At 37.8% G+C, this 19,110-nt stretch overlaps 1 protein-coding gene across 11 annotated transcripts in view; it reads right to left on the bottom strand.

The window, feature by feature from the left end:
- eif4g1a (eukaryotic translation initiation factor 4 gamma, 1a) overlaps positions 1-19,110 on the bottom strand; it is a 123,592-nt gene that overhangs the window by 80,846 nt on the left and 23,636 nt on the right. For 7 of the 11 annotated variants that reach the window (XM_041177190.1, XM_041177175.1, XM_041177184.1 and 4 more), the window contains 5 exons: positions 18,968-19,081; positions 18,780-18,869; positions 16,497-16,529; positions 9,777-9,956; positions 7,607-7,700 (listed from right to left, as the gene is read on the bottom strand). The exons of 1 other annotated variant lie outside the window; for it this stretch is intronic. In XM_041177190.1, coding sequence (XP_041033124.1) covers positions 7,607-7,700; positions 9,777-9,956; positions 16,497-16,529; positions 18,780-18,869; positions 18,968-19,039 — 469 coding nt within the window. In that variant the 5' untranslated portion in view covers positions 19,040-19,081. Of the gene's footprint in view, positions 1-7,606; positions 7,701-9,776; positions 9,957-16,119; positions 16,235-16,496; positions 16,530-18,779; positions 18,870-18,967; positions 19,082-19,110 lie in introns of those variants that run through there. 3 more of the 11 variants (XM_041177245.1, XM_041177254.1, XM_041177236.1) reach the window with 3 other exon arrangements.

Below are 19,110 nucleotides of genomic sequence, written 5' to 3'. Positions count from 1 at the left end.
TGTTTTAAGTCTAGAAACTAATATCTGATTCACAAACTTCAAATGTCTGAACTCATTTTGTCCATTAAATAGTACAAAACAAAGCCAAAAGCATACTTCAAATTTCACAGCAAACGTAGCCACAGAACCCAAACTAGCCATACCAAATCAATAATACTGATCCAGTAAAAAAATTTCAAACAAGAAATCATAAATGTGAAACACAAACAAGTTAAAAGTAAATATGAAACGAGATTATGCCTCATAAAACCTACACAAGGGCTAAAACTTCATTACAAATCAGCCACAATCAAGTAGAAGATATTATTGGCACTTGCAAACCACCTTAATACAAACATTAAAAAACAGATGTTTCAGAAATAAACATGGGGTCCTTCTGCTTGTAAATATCAAAACATTGTAAAATGTGCACTTGAATACAAGGATAGTGCTTGAACAAAAATTTGAACAAAGAAAGATATTTGTTAACGTAAGTTCAATTAATTAACCTACCTTGCATAAAATGTACAGCTCAATTATTTTCCCTTCCACTTAACTTTTGTTTTTAAAACTGGCTAGCGGCTGTTGAAACATGGAGATCTTGTACTCAGATGACTGCAATGTTGACTCCAAAGAGCACAGGCTATATATAGATACATCAACAGCATGAACAGTCAAGAAATAAAAACAAGTTCAAAAGAAGACCCATTTCAGACCAACTAAGTTAGCATTAACACTTGCTGAAAAATGTATTCAGCCCTCTAATTAACTCAAGCAGATGTACTTAGATTCATTAGTTACCTTCAACATGGAAAGTATGCATTTTGAGTATAAAGTCTAAATCATGTCAAAAGCCCCTGTTAAAATTTAACTAATGTCCAGCAGTGTACTAATCAAGCAAAAGGTGACGTACGAGACAGGAGAAAAGTCAGCATGTTGTACACAATGTTAGCGTGTAAAAACTAAATGTATTTCTGCTCAATGGGATTTTATACCAAACAATAGTTTGCAGATCCAGTACAGTGATACTCCAAATTAACAAATAAAGGAAGAAAATTGTCAGCTAAGAATACATTTCACATTCTAAAACAATTGATGAAATTTCAAGAGTCTCAAGGAAAAAAGTATCCAAGTTTAAGGCAATTCAGAAAATGTGATTTTAAAAATTGATTTTACAAATTTCATCTGCAAAACCTGAAATTTTAGATAATTTTACAGAACAAAGACGGAAAAGGTTACATTAACAGCCAGCTCTGGTCAGAGGTCAATTGTTGAGATTAAGAAATGAATTTTATTTTCACATTATGGCATCATAACTTACATTTACAAAAATCCTGACTTCAATCATTTTGACAGTCAAATCTACTCAAAGGCTTTCAGAACACTTGCTTCATGACCTGGAAATGAGATGAGCCCTAGATTTTCCTGCTTTTCCCACCCTAAGAGGGGAAGAGCAATTGAACTTGATCCTTTCTTGCAGGGATATTTTGCACTGCTAAAATAAAAAGCGGGAAACTCACTGCACAGGTAATCAAACATGTCTGTGCCTCAGCATATGGAAAGATCACATTCTAGCCTGGCGCATCTACTTCTACCTAGAAGGAGGTTGAACATCAACACTGACTCTTTCTCATATCTGCCCTTGGTCCATGACACCACCACCAAACATCCTTTGTTTCCAGGAATGTCAGACTTCTAACGCTGTCAATGACCTCAACTCCTCTGGGGATCTTCCCTCCATGAGCTCCGATTTCACAGTACTGAACTGTGAAGCATTTCTATCCCCTTCCGAAAATTCACAAACAGGACTGCCCTGGTAGTCACACCATTTCAGCCTGTTCCTGCCCCCACTGAACAAGATTTCATCGCATCTCAACTCTTTTTTTTCTTCCACTATGCAGTCTCTTCCCATCCATATTAGTGATTCTTCCAATGCCCTCCATCACCAATAATTTCCTGGTCTCAGCCGCCTCCTTTCCAACACAGACATTCATTCAATCTCTCTACACCTTGAACCTCCATCTGGATGGTCTGAGAGCTCTCGGCTTCTTCCTTGAATGGAAGCCCAACCAGATTCTATCCACCCCTAACTTACGCTGCCTGGTTCAACTTATTCTCACCCTGAGCAAGTTCTTCAACTTCACAATCTTCCTCCAAATAAAAGTGTTCCTATGGTACCCACAAAGGTTCTACATATATCTGCTTTTTATGAGGTATGTGTAACATCTCTTGTTCCAGTCCTGCTTGGGGCCTCTCGCTCACCTCTCTCTCGGGTTGATGACTAGATCAGTACCATTTTCTGCTCTCACCCTGAACCGAAAATGTAATCAACTTAGCATCCAATTTCCACCTTTCTTTCCCCTTCATCTGGTTAACCTCCAACTCTCCCCTTCTTAGACTTCTCTGTCTCCATCTCTGGGGATAGGCTCCCTACCAATAATCACTAAGTCCAATGACCCCCACAGCTACCCAGACTTCCTCACATTCGAAGTCCTGCAGGAACTCAATCCAGTTTCTCATTCTCTATCGCATCTGTTCAGAAAATGCTACCCTCCATACTAGCGCTACCAATATGTCTTCCATTTTTTTCAACCGATGATTCCCCCACACTGTGCTGAGGTTGACATGTCGACAATGTCCATTCTATTTCATTCACCCCCTTCTCCTCCTTCCCAAAATTGCCCTAGATCTAGAAAGTAAAAAGGCATTTTCTTCTTTCCAAGTTATTTTCAAGTCAATTTTAGTGTAGGATACAGACTATGTATTTCTTTTAAGCATTCAAGAAGAAATTCTCAAGCTGCAAGAAGTTAGCCATATTCAGTCGGTTCCCTTTCGATTGCTCAAAACCTATTACATTTTTAACCGCTCTGTTTAAAAGTCAAACGTGAAACATTAACTCGTTTTTCTCTTCACAGATACTGCAAGATCTGTGTATTTCCAGTATTTTTTTTATTTCAGACATTCTTATTTCTTTTCTCTACACTCTCTTAAAGGATTCACTCATACTGCACTATTCTACCAAGACTGGCAGCTCTCTGGCATTCACTCAAGTGGACATTCTTCCTGCGTGAACTTCCATAGAGTGCTGCAGGGTTTTTTGTATTTTAGGAGCTTACAAACCATCCTGTTCACTTTCCTACAAACATTTTTCTGCAAGGGTTGCTAGATAGCAATCAGAAGTAAGGGTCTTGATCCACATCTTCCTCTGGCCCTGGGGCACAGAGACAAAGATGCATCCTTGCTGCTGCCATGTGATCATGCAACTCAGGTCAGATGTCAGACTTTAGACCTTTTTATGTCCACCAGTTCAGCCTACATAGACCGATTAATGAAGGATCTCACTCGGCTCACTTTTCCAAAGAAGGTATTAAGCTATAAGTGCCGACATCCAAGAAATCAGCTTTTTTTTCTCAGCCATAGTCTGCACCACAAAAAGCTTTTGCTTGACTAACAAAGGGAGTAAGATATGGTAAATCAAACGTCTACCTTTTATTCAAAGAATGAGCTGCAGAGAACTAATTTTCTGCATCTGAAGTCATTACTTTCACTAATGACACTCAGGCAACCATCCGCCTGCTTTGCAATACATGAACTATAAGACCTGCTTACTGGACACCAGTACAAAGTTATAAATAGCAAAAGCTAAAAAAAAAACTTCTTGCATTCACCTCATGGAGTGCTGTTCTGGAGCAATTAGAACTGTAAATTACCTTTAAGCCAATTGTTTTTCATTTCACAAAGACCAACAATCTTGAAAAATGGTCAATTATTTCCAGGACTCCCACAAGCTGTTTCATTGTGTTATTAGAAAACAATACCACAGTGCCTTGTCAGCCAAAAGGATGACTTGCACAGCCTTGACATTTCCATAATTTGTAAGATGCCCGCATATTTGTCTCAAAAACTTGTGATTAGCCAACTGATTTACTAACTTTACAAGAACAGGTTCAAAAGTATAAACACAGATAAAACTAGTTCTGTCGAAGGGTCATGAGGACTCAAAACGTCAACTTTTTTCTTCTCCGGCGATGCTACCAGACCTGCTGAGTTTTTCCAGGTAATTCTGTTTTTGTTTTGGATTTCCAGCATCCGCAGTTTTTTTGTTTTTATCTGTGTTTATACTTTTGAACCTGTTCTTCTGTCGAAGGGTCATGAGGACTCGAAACGTCAACTCTTTTCTTCTCCGCCGATGCTGCCAGACCTGCTGAGTTTTTCCAGGTAATTCTGTTTTTGTTTCAAAAGTATAAACCATTATTAATCCATTACATTGAACTATCACAAGGCATTACATTACTAGAAATGACAACTGATAACCAAAATTCAAATATTCAAAAGTAGATAATTTTTTCTTTTGTATGCCACAGTTTGTATAGCCACATTCTGTGGGTTACCACTGCTGGAACCCTCTTTTGTTAACATACATGTTTGCTTCCCCAGCCCATTCAACACTCTCGAGTTGCGTAACAACTGGCTATTTTCCCTCATTTTTGTATACGCACTATGTCCCCACTCCTTTCAGGAGCTTCCAATGCAAATAAAGTGTTTATCCCTCAAATCAAGCTATTTTCAATACACCATGAGCAACAACAGTTTAGTATCACTGTGCAAGTGAATATAGATGAACAAAAACGTCATGTTTTAAAGTTTTAAAATAGGTGCATGACATTAGAACATTAGTGTGTTCTTGAAATTAAGCTACTTAATACCCTAAATATGGAACACCAGTGAACTGGGGATATTTGATATATGGGAATGTTCCCAGACCAAATGTTTATTTTCTACAATTCAAAATTACATACATCTAAAAATACACACAAATTCCGCAATATCAGTTAAACCAGTACACAGTAAATGGTCCTTATCCAAAGATTTTCCTGACATTCCTTCAATTTGCATGTTTCTGTTTACCATTTACATTCTGAACTACTTCAAGAACACCAAAGCATTTGGGCAGACAACATTCAAAGACAAGTTCAGCCAGGCCAAAATTAAGCATGCACCCTATTTCAAAATTTGAGTCACAATGGTTTGGTAACATGCACACTGTTTATTAAACAGTGGTTTTCAATAACCAAAATCAGCAATAAAAACAACTTCAAAATATTAGTTTTAATTATGAAATGTAATAAAAATAACATTTGATGCAACTAAAATCAAGCAATTTAAGGCATACAATGCCTAAATAATTACTATATAAGGGAAAGTAACTATGACTTGCCAATCCAAACTTGAATACCCAACCTATTACAGTATTTTCAAAAGACTGGTAGGTATGCAGAGCATAGCTAGCCAGAACAAATTATTAATACATTAACTTACAGTGCTGCAAACAGCCAATTCCTTCTTTAACTCTTCATTACCTAGACTGGCAAAGTCTACAAGGGGACAGGTTTAATATTGGCTACAGAATATTCTTAGCTGGTTTACAAGTACTTCAAGTGAACTTTGAACTGTATGAGAACAAAATATGGTGGATGCTGAAAACTTGAAATCAAAGCAGACAATGCTGGAAATACTCAATAGGTCAGGCAGTATCTGTGGAAAAAGAAACAGAACATTTCAAAAACTGAAATGTTGACTCTCTCTCTCCACAGATGCTGCCAGACTCGCTGGGTATTTCCAGCATTTTCTGTTTGTTACATTACTCGTTTCATTTTTACTTAAAACTAGAAAATGTGGAACCCAAGGCTTGTCATGCCAACAATGCTAGAAAAATTTCTATTAGAGCTTATGTTACCTTTTTATTAAGTTATGTCACTGCTAACTTATGTATTCCCTCATGCTCAAATGGTACAATATGGATGTTAGCTATTCATAAATATATTAGTTGGAGCAACTAGCTAAAAGTGCTTGAAGCAGCTGCTTGCATTGCAGGAAACCGGAAAAATCAAATCAAACTGGTTTGATGGATATGAAAAGCCTTGCAATTTTAAATACTTGCCTAAGTGGATAAAGTTAACTTCTGCTCAGTAAATCATCCTGATAAGGAGGAACTCACCATGTTATGAAATTGAACACAACTCTATGCTCTGCCATTCCATGGCACAGCACACTAGTACACCAATTTTCCCTACCTCACCTACAGATTTTTTTTATACAAATTTTCTATTTTATACAATTGTAGGCATTAGCCCAAATAGCAATCCTAATTTTCATGTCCTGTCTGATACATCTTTACCTTTGCAAAACAGTTACACCATTATGACAAACCACATGACACTAAATGTTATCTGGCATTGAACCATGGTTTCAGATGCTAAGCTTAATACATTTCTGCACTTACTGGAAGCAAGGCAAAAAAGGCCAGTAACTAATTTTTGCTTCAATATTACAATCCCCTTCAAGAGAGATCTATCAAAAGGTATTTATTGAAAATATACAAGTTGCTGATCTCTAGCAGAATGTATTGTCCTAACCCTATGATGAGATTCCAAAATGAACTCTTAACAAAGGATCCTCTCTCTGATATACTTAATAAAGAGTTCAAGTAATCTAAATCCAGCATTGGGTTATAGTACAAAAGCTTCAATTCAAAACGGTGTTCAGTAGCCCACAAGAATGCAGCAGAATGTAAAAGGTTAGGGCCAAGGGATATCGCTGGGTCACACACAGGCTGGTTTCTTCTACAGAACTTTATGTTTAGAGTGCAGAAAGAGACAATATCCCACTCTGAAGTACTGAAAAGCCCATTTGAGCACAGAGTTACATAAAATGGAATTTCGTTTTTCCTGATGAAATACAAAACGAATAGCTTGGTCCCAGCACTAAATTCACATCTTAGGTACTGACTAATGCAAATCAAACCACCTTTTGACTATGGCCAACATAGGAAAGAGATTTATTATAATGGTTCCAGGGATGAGAGAATTACACGGACAGCCTGGATAAACTGGGATTATTCTCCTTGAAGCAGAAAAGAGGCGATTGACAGAGGGTTGAAGGGTTTCAATACAGTAAAAGAGAAACTGTTTCCAATGGCTGAAGGGTCAATAATGAGAGGGCACAGATTATGGGGTGATTGGTAAAATGGTTAGCATTTGGTATGCATTACCCAATAGGATGGTTGATACAAATTCAATAGTAAAATCTTAAAAGGGAAAAAAGTTGCAGGGACATGGGGAAAAGAACAAGGGCGTGGGATTAAATGGATTGCTGTTCGAAATGGGCTGAATTACCTGCACCGTACTGTTAAATGGTTCACCAAAACATGCCTCAACCCCCAAATTCTGACCACACCACACATCTGTGGTCCCCAGGGCTTAATATGCCATTTGAGCTGAACGACTGGCAGTCTTATGCTTTTAATCCATATTCATTAGGAACAGAGCCAACTGGCTAAACATACACCTAGCAAACAGAAAACCTGCATGCCAGTCTGGGCTCTATTTGAATCCAGATAGCAAAGATGAAAGAAAGTATATTTTTACTGTGCACCATCTGGCCCCAAAATATCAATTTGTAACTGATACATTTCATTGAAAAGTTATTTTGTTTGAAGTCATACGTCATACCTACATTGAAGTCACCATAGTTAGTCCTAATCTCTAATTCATACAATGCCTACAAAAACAGCAAGCAGCACGATTGGACAATTACTTTAAATCCTGATTGAGTGTTGCAATCTTACCAAAAGGGTACTCCCCAGGATTTGGGTTTGAATAAAATCCAGTTCCAGGTGGAACAGGATACTGCTGAGTTGGTTGCACAAATGAAGAACGAAACTGTGAAAGAAAAACAACAAATTTCACTTTCTTTCACATTAATTTTCAGCTACAAAAGCAAGCTTATCCTAGATGAACAACTTCTACATCAACTGTAAATGACCACAGAACTACTTTACTGTTTAGTACTCTGCATCATTGTGTGTTGGTTATTAATCTAGTTTTCAACTGAATATATTTGAAACAATTATAGAATGACTCATACAGTAGGAAACCATACTATGCAGAGCAAATCTCAAATTTAAAATGGACAGAAGGCAGGGAAAAAAAATCCAAAAAAGCCAGTAAGTGATGTACCATGTTCATGCCAGCAGGCTCACTGACACTTCATTACTTTAAAAATAGTAATTAATAGAAGTTACTGAGGCAACTGATTTCTGAGATATTCTTTAGTAGGATTAACCTCAAATAAATTACCGATCTAGGTAAAGTGGCAGCGTGGTTAGAATAGCTGCTTCCCATCATTTAAAGGGACATTAGTAAATATTTATTATTTAAACATAGCCTGAGGAGTGTCCTGAGAATTGGTACTGGAATCTCTTTCTAGATTTACTCAAATTACCTCCGATGTAGGCAGAGGGAATATAAAATCTTACTGATAAAGCAGAGAAAACTGATGAACACAGCAGGCAGATCGAGAGTAACAATGGTAATGGCTATAAGCATCAGCATCCTGAAATGGGGTAGAGCTCAAGATGTAGACACACTGTATACTGAAAGGATTGCAGAAAGTATAAAGTGAAAATTCAATTTTTTGTACATTGAGGGATACAGTAAGTCTCCATTTTAAGTTGTCCTGACTCAAGTTGTTCCACTTTAACAGCCAGTAGTTAATAGGGTCTGTATTCGCGTTTAGCATCGGGAGTTTCATTCTAAAGTCATTTTGGCTGGGTCTGATGCAAGGCCTTGTAATCCAACTGGTGTATTTTGGAGTGGCCTCTCTCACTACTGACCCTTTGGCTTGTGGCCTTTGCCACTTCCTCTCACTACTGATTCTCCACTCTCAGCCTCTACCACTCCCTCACCCTCTCTTTCCCTGCCAATCCTCCAGCTTGCAGCTTACCTCCTGCAACCTGAAGCTACTCTTCCTGCCTCTCAGCTCCAGAAGACTTGCTCACAGTAAGGTTTGGGGAAGGGAAAGAGGCAAACTAGCGGTTTGACGAGAGAATAGGTCCACAGTGAGAGGGAAGATCAGGGACTGGCAGGGGCTGCAAATCAGAGGATCATCAGGGAGCAGCAAAGGCTGCATGCCGAGGCAAGGTCAGGGAGTAGGTTGTGAGACGAACAGAGCAGGAGAGGCAGAGAATACAAGTAGAGAAATAGGGAGGTTAAGTAGGAGGCTAGCATATTTCTCTTACATTTTTAATTTATTTTATTTTAAAAGTTTTCATTTCCAAATAAGGATTTAGTAATGAACAGGACATGATGTTTTGATGTTTTTTTCTGACAAGAGAGGTCCTATAGAACCTAACTGCAGCTTTTACACTGCCTTAAAAACCCACTACATTCACTGGAGCAGACATGATTAAGGAGTTAGGAGGTTATTTAACAGAAATGATCAAAATTAGGGATTAAAAGAATAAAGTGACAACATGTTCATTAATTGGCAAATCACTAACAAGCAGATAAAGTAGTACAGGATTGGTACATGTAAAGGGATACAGTTAACAGGAATTATTCACACAATGAAACCAGAGGAAAATACTGGAAGGATCAAGAACAGTCACAGTAGGTGTAGTTTTGGACAACCTATTAGTGGGTTAGTCTGAATCGTTCCAGTTGGTGGAAACTAGCATCTACACAATGGATGAATTGGCCTCCGAATGTGTTTTTGCCTCCAACTGTACTTGTACCTCTAAAAGTACCTGTCCAAGATTGATAAATGAATGCAGTTCTTATTCCAACATTACATGAAAGGTTGCGTTATGTTAACAGTATATGGATTCAGAGTGTAAAACGTTGCAAGTTTGGATTTCCAACATCAAGAATTTGGCAGTTTAAAAAAGTTTCATAAAATAGTCAGCATCTGAAAGTAACGTAGGAAATTAACAACACCCACGTACAAAAGGTACTTGCCTGGCTTGGAACATAGTAAGGTCCCGATGATGGATATGTAGGTATCTGTTGCGTCATCATCATAATTGTCTGAGAGCCAGGTGGGTAGACATGTGTAGCAGAGGCCACAGGTCGAGTCGTTGCACTACTCTGAACCCTGGAAGCACTATTCTGTTGCTGGGCTCTGTTTGGGTAGTATTGCTACAGAGAAGAGGAGGAAACCACAATATAATCACAGGCTACAGGTACACCATGCAGTATTCACACTGAACTTTTCTAATGTTGGGTCTAATATTAAATCAAACATTTTAGTTGTCTGCCAATTTTTTTTAATCCTATAAATCTGCCATTAGGCAAAATTAATTGAACACAATTTACGCAGAACTTGATGCCATTTTACAAATAATTTTAATTGTAAGGATAAGCTAAAATGCAGGTCTGGAGATGTTAAGATGTCAAAGAATACTCATTATCAGTTACATAAATCATATACAGAAACAGAAAACAGCTCTGACAAACTTGCCTTGGAATCAACTGCACTTAAGACAAGTTACTAGTGTAAAAGGTCATGAGTTTCCACTTTGGCTGCAATTGGCGACTGGGGCGAAAATTGCACTAGTTTTAAAGGCTTTCTGTGCTCAAGTTCTGCTTAATCTCATTTCCACATCACTGAACATAAAATTTACCATGAATCATGTAATCAGGCAGTGTCTGAGAACATTATTTTTTAAAATTTGCATTAAAAATATTGATATATTTATGAGTGACAACCTAGTGCATTTTTAAATACATCTGAAAATGTGCTTAGCCTAAAAAAAGAGGATCTTTATTCAGCGAATAGTCCATCAGTTGAGAATAACATTATCATATGACTTTAAAAACTATGCCGAAGCATTTACTGGTTACTTTGATGGACAGTAATCAGTTTTAGTAATGTAAAAAAAAATCCAAAACGTTTCAAAAGATCATTGCACCTATTTTTCAAGAGCCCCCCCTTGAAGGCCCACAGACACAATTATGAGAAATTTCCAGTGTTGATTAATTTGAGTGTGAACAAGGCCAGTTTTTTCAGCAGGGCCAGCTTTGAGGACAAGTTTTGCAAATTAGCACAAAAAGATCACGGAAACTCAATTTGTGCTAGATGTAATTTGCTTTTGGAATTCTTTGACAATTTGCATTGTTTTGGCTAATTTCAGAAGGACTGCATTGAAACAACCAGAGGAATCTAGTGGAAATTGCTGTCCAATAAATTTAAATGGAACCAAGAGGCCATGTGATCAGAGATTAAAAGTAATATCCTTCAAAACTGCCACTACACTAGTATGGAATTTATGCACTGCAAAATTTAGAATGCACAGAATGAAAACCAAGCAAGTCTTGGGTGCATTTACTACTGCAGTCCATTCCTCGTAATTCAAAAGTTATTTCATTCAAGTTACTGAATAAGTGGAAAAATGGCTGAATTATCGGGAATAGACTCCCCATTACATTTATATCCTGGAAAGCTAAGTGCTTCACAATGACTGCCAATTCATTGCGATGGGTGGGGAGTGGAATTCTCTAAGCAACCTCAAATGCTCTTGAAATTATTTGTACATTAATTATGCTGAGATAGTAGCTTGAACGGGCATACATTACATACAGAAATTTCACAAGTAGTGCATATTGAATTCTATGGTTACTTTACATTGAAATATATCATAGATTGCATAAAAGTTAACATATGAAGCCTCAAAAAGTCCTTCAAAAACAGGGGTCAACTTATACAGCAAGTAGAAAATGTGAACTGCCGGTGTTGGTGGTTGCCATTTTGAAATGAAAAAAAAACTGATTTTATTCAGTTTGACTTATCAATGTGCCACACTTTATTGAATTAATTAATTCTATAAGGATACCTTTAACCACAATCAAAACATTTTTAAAAAGTCAAATTTTGCATCGATCCTGAAGATAATGAGCCACACTAATGAGCTGCATTGTTTCATCGAATAGGCCATCGAGATGCCTATTCAACACATTATCAATCCACAACTCAGTTCCATCCTCATCCATCCAACCGTTGTCATAGACATGCACAAAAACTCCGACAAGGAATTTGACTGAAAATTACCATAGGTTTTAATTTTGTTGTCAGCCATGCAGGCCAGCACCACCATGAATCTTGTCTTCTCATGTCTTCTGGTTTTTCACTGGAACCGATTTCGAACCTTTCCAAAGCTGCTGCACATATCATAACTCATGGGTGTTTCATTCATGTTGCCGATGTGATATAATGGGTACTTGTGTTTTTGTCACTCTCGATGAAGAATTGCTGAAAACTGGTAATTTTGGCAGAGATCTTTGGTTATCCCTGAGCAATCTTGGTTTTCTGCTGCAACACTGGGCATTTTTCTTCCACAAAGTAGCTATGAACCCTTGCTGGACTCTGTTTGATTTGGCCCACTTAAGTGCTTATTTACATATTGCACTTCTGCTGTCGACGCAATAAGCGAGGATTTTCAAGGACATATTCTGATATATGCTTCTCAAGGTCAGGCCGGTGGCTAGTGACTGCTTTCATGACACATCTAGTCTTGGGCACTTTCTTCAGGGTAGGTTCCTCCTCCTTCCATTCTCGCACCAGTTTTTCACTAACATAGAATTCCCTTACTGAAGCACAGTTATTTGATGAGTAAGCAACTGTTACAACTTTTAGTTTGAAGCCATCTTCATACTTCATTGTTTATTAGAGGACCCATTTCTGCTCACTATTCACCACACATGTTCTGTTGTGTCAGTGTATCGTAAACTCCCACATCTTCTTGACAGCACAGCCCATGGCCTACTTTGTCCAATGTATGGCTTATCATGCGCCTACTTAAAGTAAAACGTGCATTCCTGGGGTAAAAAACTTAAGCAGACTCCTAATGGGAGCATAGTATTTCTTAGCAGAAAAGGTGGGGTTGACTTATACATCAAGTCTGAATTTTGGCACTGAAAAAATGGGGTCATCTTATATGCCAGGTCCACTTATATGCTGCAATCTACAGTATGTGCAAGAATGCCTGCCTCAATCAGAAAATCAAAAGGATAACAAACAATTCACAGCTATCTACCCAGCAAAAGTACATCCATCCGATTGAAATTACCAAATGTTAAGCAAAGAGAGTCCTCAGCTAAGATTATCATTTAAGCTCTTTGACTGGCGAGTACTGGATTTATCAAGGATATGTAGTTACACATGCACTCTGAATTGCTGCAAATAAAGCTGTGCAAAGCATTGTACCAAAGTGATTTATTTTCAATAACTTCCTACTATCGTGCTCATTTTAGCCCAGAAGTCTTGGTAAAGCACAGAAGCCTGAAAGAGACTTAAAAAAACATCTTATTCACTAGGTCATAAATGCTGTTGAACTATGAACAAGCCTCATTTTTCCATGCAGGAGCTCAAAATAATTGAGTGACACCACTGCAGAACAAATACCTGTACACAAATATACAAACAGCTTAGAAAAAGCCTTCCAAGTGACAGCAAATCTCTTCAAATTAATTCCAGTTGTTAGAGAACCTGGATGTTTCTCAAGTATGTGAAGCCGAAGAGTTTATTTTTAGCATTTCCAAATGAAACCATATCCCAAAGAATGAACACCAAGAGGAGGGGGTGAACAAATCTATGCATATTTTAAAATGTTGAGGCAGGGGAAAAACTTGTAGAAACATTTTATTATTTCTGTAGTGAGATTAGCCATTGGGTGAAGACATATTTCCATTAATTCAAAGTTTAGATGCAGTATGGAATACTGCAAGGCAAAAGCAATATTTTGAGAGTTGTTTTCTGCCCCAAGACTGGACATTTTCAAAACCTTGATTAACCATCTTCTCATACTAATCAACATAAGTATATTTGTCACTACCAAATATCAAGGAGGGCCTTAAGTAAAAATGAAAAGAGGAAGCTAGAGCCAGAATTTGCAACTAAAACTGTTCTACAAAACTGCTTTACGTTTCCAGAGATACCAACCAGCACATCAACAGAATGGGAGGACTACCATAAACCTGACAGTGGGTGTTAATAATTAACTTTTGGGTTAAAGCTGAAGCATTTTTAGAATTTATCAGCACAACTCAATTTATTAGAGTCATGGGGCACAGTGCAATCAACATGGAGCACGATTTGAACATTTCAGTTCAAGTTTGCTTCAAGTTACTGTACTTATGCTGCCAGGTTAGAATGCATCAGTTAATATTTTTTCACAGCTGCTAAGCATCAAAATATTCCTAAAACTACTTTCCCTACAGTGAGACAAGTATGCCAAGACTTAGTGTCACAAATAGAACTTGGAATACTCAAATCTTCTCTGACAACAGTTGCATGCCTAAGTTTATTTCAAACACAATTTGTGACTTCGTGGCTTGAGATTTCAGGGGACAAGTTGTTTGGGCAAACATAAAAGTGCACATATTCCAGAAAGTTCCAGTCACCTTTTAATTATGCCTTTGCTTCAGTGTCCAAAAATAGTTAGCATCAGGGAGAAATCCCATCAGTATTATTTATTCATTGGAAAAGCATGATTTTTAAAAAAAACAGAAGAGCACCTGGCGGTGCTTACTATGATTAAAACAAAGCAAACTGCTTTGCTTTATTAACTTTTAATTTTCTAAAATGTAGCTCATAATACAACACTGCATAAGATACTGTCCACTGCACTTCAGAATATATTTAGTAAAATGTTTTTATTTGTTTACATTAATATTCTCTTAAGCCAGTTTGACAGAATGGTAAATGCTACATACACAATCGTGCCGCCAAAACATTAGGACATGAAAATTCACAATTCTAGGCTTCAATTTGGTTAAGTGAATTCAAAATTCGAGATATACCCTTCAAATGACCATTTACCTGAACTAACATCTTTCATTAAAAATGCAATAGCCAAAGGTACACATACTAAGGCCTGGGACAAAATCTTTTAGCTTTCCTCACTACAAATAACTAAGGAAAGCTTAATGTTTCAAGCTCTTTGAAAAAGGATATTAGCTCACATATATACTTGCGTATAAGGTGAGCCATGGACAACTTTTATAACTTGCCCCTCCCCACCCCACCAAATATTCAACCCGAAAAACCCCAATATTTTATAATTCTCCAATTCTTGAAAACTATGAACTTTATAACAGCTGACATCCGCAAACACGTTTTCTCTACAAATTTTTATTTCATTATCCATAGTCATTTGTAGTTACTTGACTCTCCAACAATGATATTTTTACAGCATCTCTTCATTCCAACTTGAGCCCTGGCTCCCAATGCTGATATAAACTCTTTTCTATTCTGATCATTCTGGGCTGCTTCAGATTTTAAATCTGCTGCAGGCTCTTGGGCTTCAGTCACCATGAGGTAGATTTTCCTTAGCGATACCCAGCAAAAGTTAATATGGACACAATATAGCTGACTGCACAAGCACAAGGCACTTCCTAGCAAACAAATGGAAAAATTGTCTCCAACTGCAGTAAGCAGCTTATGTCAAATGATGGTCTGGGATTTGAACCCATTATTTTCTTTTTATTCTACAACTGTCCACTTGTCCAAGTTGGAAGCACACTTGCCTCCAAATCTTAAGGTAAAGGATTCAAATTGCACTCCAAAACTTCAGCACGTAATCTACACCAATACACTAGCAGATCAACACTGAATGAGTGGTACGTCATAGGTGCTACACATTTGTTGAGTAATTTGTTTGTTCAAATGACAGTAAAAGGTCTTAAGTACTACTCAAAAGAATACAATTTTGGCAGGATTCTGGCCTATTTTCCTCCCTCAACCAACAACAGATTAACCGATCATCCAACCGACTGCTGTTAGTGGCCTTCACAGCATGCAAAAATGCTGCTGTATTTGCCTACATAACAATCACTGAATTAGAAAAAAAATTGTCATGAAGCACCTTAGGACATGAATGATGCAGTGAGGTGCTACATAAATCCAAATTCTTAGTTGTGAAGTGCCAGAGGAATGAAGCATCAGTTATTAGGAATGCACACTACTATTCCAGCACTTTGTTATTTAAATAGTAATTCTCCAAACATTAATCCAGATTCTGTTGACTTTTAAATCCCAAATAGTTCAGAAGGATAGCTTGAGAAAAAGCAGATTTTAAATCAGCAAGAGCCAGGACAGAACTTGGGAGGAAGAGGTGCCGATTACATTTTGCACTGCTGGAGGATCAGAGTGCATTTCTACACTCAGCTACTCCAGTGCTGTTATATTTAAATGACTTTTCCTCCTGACTCCCTACTTCAGTCAAGCACCAACTGCTGATTTTAAATTTGTAGACTGCCCGACAAGATCGATGAAAAGAAATCAGCAGCAGGAGCCAGGACTCACGTTGAGAGGGTGAGTTGCCATTTAAGTATCATCTCACTGGAGGGCTGAACAACAGCTGTCAGCAATGCGCTCATATGGTGGTGCAGCTGCTGGATCCATCTTTCTAGAAATTGCTCTGCGAGGAAGAAATCTGAATGAGGGCATCACCCAAGTACGACTTTTATCCCTAAAGTCCTGTCAACAACCACCTCCCCTTCCACTTTTCGGCAGGAATATAAACGTCATCTTAAGTGTAAGTATATACAATAAGCAAAAGGGGAGGGAATTGAAACCAGACATGCACTGAAAGCCATATTTTAAATCTTAGCACATGTAAATTTGCATGGAATTGCATGGAGTAATATGCAATTACATGCAGTCTGTTAATTGGTTAGTACCTGCTGATGTAAAGCTCGAGGACCTGCAGCAAACTAGGGAAGTAAGAAATAAAAGTCAAATTTAAGATTAGTCAGGTAGTCTTGATATACAGAAAAACATTCACAAGCTTCTCAGGTTTGCATGTTAATCCTGAAAGTTTCAGGACTAACGATTTTGCCGGATAGTAGGAAAGAGAAACTATAAATTTCAAAAATCAGACTTCCAGCTTTCTCACATCCAGTTAACAGCATTCACATAGAAATGTCAACACCTTTGTACAGGTTTCCATTAATCAATTTAACAAAGAATGGATTTACTGTATTTGTGCTGGGTAGAATCACCAGACTTCTTCCTTGTGACCTAACCATCCAACCAGAAAGATCAACAGAAAAAAGTCAACATTACAAATCTAATAATGAATTAGTGTGTGCCAAATTAGTCCCACCCTTCAAGCCCATAACCATATAAAATCAGAAAATCTAAAAGATTTTTATTGTATACGGTCTTCAATTTCAGTCAACTAGCAAATATAGGCAAGAACAGCTAGCCTTGCAATGTGTTTAAAATGATAGTTTTCCTTCAGAATTTAATGCTCAAGTAGCTGTGACCAAAAAAAGGACTCTATTCTCCAACATCTATTTTAAATAGGGAACGAATGCTATTGTTGATGTTTTGGACTGATTTTCTTTTTCTCTGGTCAGGTGCTATGTGCCCACTTATCAATCACATTGATAAACAGCCTGTCCCTCCCCAATCAGAACTACAAAGGGTTCCTTTTTCGTTCATCTTTCTTCTACACCCCTTTTATTTTTGATGAAGTGCACCAGATCTGATAGCTCAGTTAATGAATGCAATCAGCTAGTACACTATTCAATCACTAGATTCAACACGTGCTAATTTCAGCATCAGCCCTATAATTGTCTCAGCACCCCTAGCAAGAGTAGTTGTGAAAAAAATGAATCAGCCATGGTTCATACTCTGCGTTGTTTTCTGACAGTTCCCAATAGGGCAGAAAGAGGGGAGCAAGGGAAAAAAAAGGGACAAACAACAGATGGCAGGCAAAGATCAATATCTCCACCTGTCCATATACATGCACAAGAACATCATCTTGTGTTAGAAAGCTGGGCCAGCTATTATGTCTCTGCAACAGCGTATCAACACTTATGGACAGAAGTAAAGAATGACCATTTGAGTGAAATATCATAGAGGTACTGGAACCCATGAATCTAAATTTCAACATTGGTTAACGCCTTAAGAGTTGGGGAGAAATGGAAAATGAAATCAGTCAAGAGGATAAGATAATTATTGCACACTAGCCAACTTATATATTAATGATAACTTACCCAAAATGTTTAGATATACTGGCAACCCAAGTGCCTAAATAGAATGTGAATTATACTAACTGGAGAAATAAAGCATGTATTTTAGTATAGACTTCAGCATTTGATTGATCTCACTTAAAATATAGGAGAGTTGTTAAACAGCTAAGAAACAACACCAATCATTAATTATGCCCCAGGGGAACTGAGTTTCAACAATTTCAATTAAGCCATAGTAGAAAACAATCTTAAGTACAAAGTGACAATTTAATAGGCTCTTAGATTGCTACTTTTGAGTATTCAAAGCATTACATTTATAGTAACATATGCATTAAGGTATATTGCTGCTGGAAAGAGTAACCAACAAATAACCTTTTAAAGGCCATATGCTGATAACTGATGCCTAAAAGTGGCTTGTAATGCCAAAACGTTTGACAACCATTTCTCTTTTAATCAATACTGAGGCTTCAAAATCGGAACTGGCAGGAGGGCAGGCAATCTAGCACAGTGATTAAATTATCAACTTGGTTTACACCAAAACATCCCACCCAGTTGGCATGCAAGTCCCTTCATCAGTTCTTTGCTGGACAACCACAGAGAGGTTTAGAAATACAGGATACAGAAGTGTCTCCCCCTAGCAACGACAGCCACCTGGCTGCTGATCCAGACAGCAGCATTAGGCAAGCGACTGAAACACTGCAGATTGCTCTTAATTCAGCCTGAAGAATAGTTGCAAGTTTAAAAGCAATGAAGTATACAGTGAGGTGGGGGTCTTTTCAAAACAATGAAGCTAAAATTCAATCAGAATTCTGAAGATTTCCCATTATCCAGGAAAAATAATTCAGTACTGGCCCTATACAGTAAGCTGGCCAAAATTGGTCAATTGCAGAAATATGGCAATGATTTGGGAGTACCTGTTCTGACGTTACACAATGTGTTCAGTCAGCTTTATTTGCAATTTTTCCAATCAGAAACCTATCTTACCTGCCGTGGTTGTGGTTGAGTGTTCATTTGTGGAGTTTGCTGTGGTGCAAAAACTACTGGGGCAGTTGTCTGGCCAGAGGAATAGGCAGTCTAAAAACAGTGATAAACAAGGTTAATTCTGGGGGGCACTGACAGTCAAGTAACACAACCTTTATCAGCAAAAAAACAAAAAAGCAGCTTTTATTCACCTGAGCAATTCCAGAAGGGGAGGGATGTGGGGCAGCTGGAGGTCCTCCAATAGGTTGGGGCCCTTTATTCATTTCATGTGGCACAGCATGTGGAGCCCCTACTCGTTGTGAAATCTACAGTCAAAGAAAGACAAGTCAAAGCT

The sequence above is a fragment of the Carcharodon carcharias genome, chromosome 2 (genome assembly GCF_017639515.1).
Source record: "Carcharodon carcharias isolate sCarCar2 chromosome 2, sCarCar2.pri, whole genome shotgun sequence".
In the NCBI taxonomy this organism is placed as follows: Eukaryota; Metazoa; Chordata; class Chondrichthyes; order Lamniformes; family Lamnidae; genus Carcharodon; species Carcharodon carcharias.
This window is presented reverse-complemented; position numbering and strand designations above follow the sequence as displayed.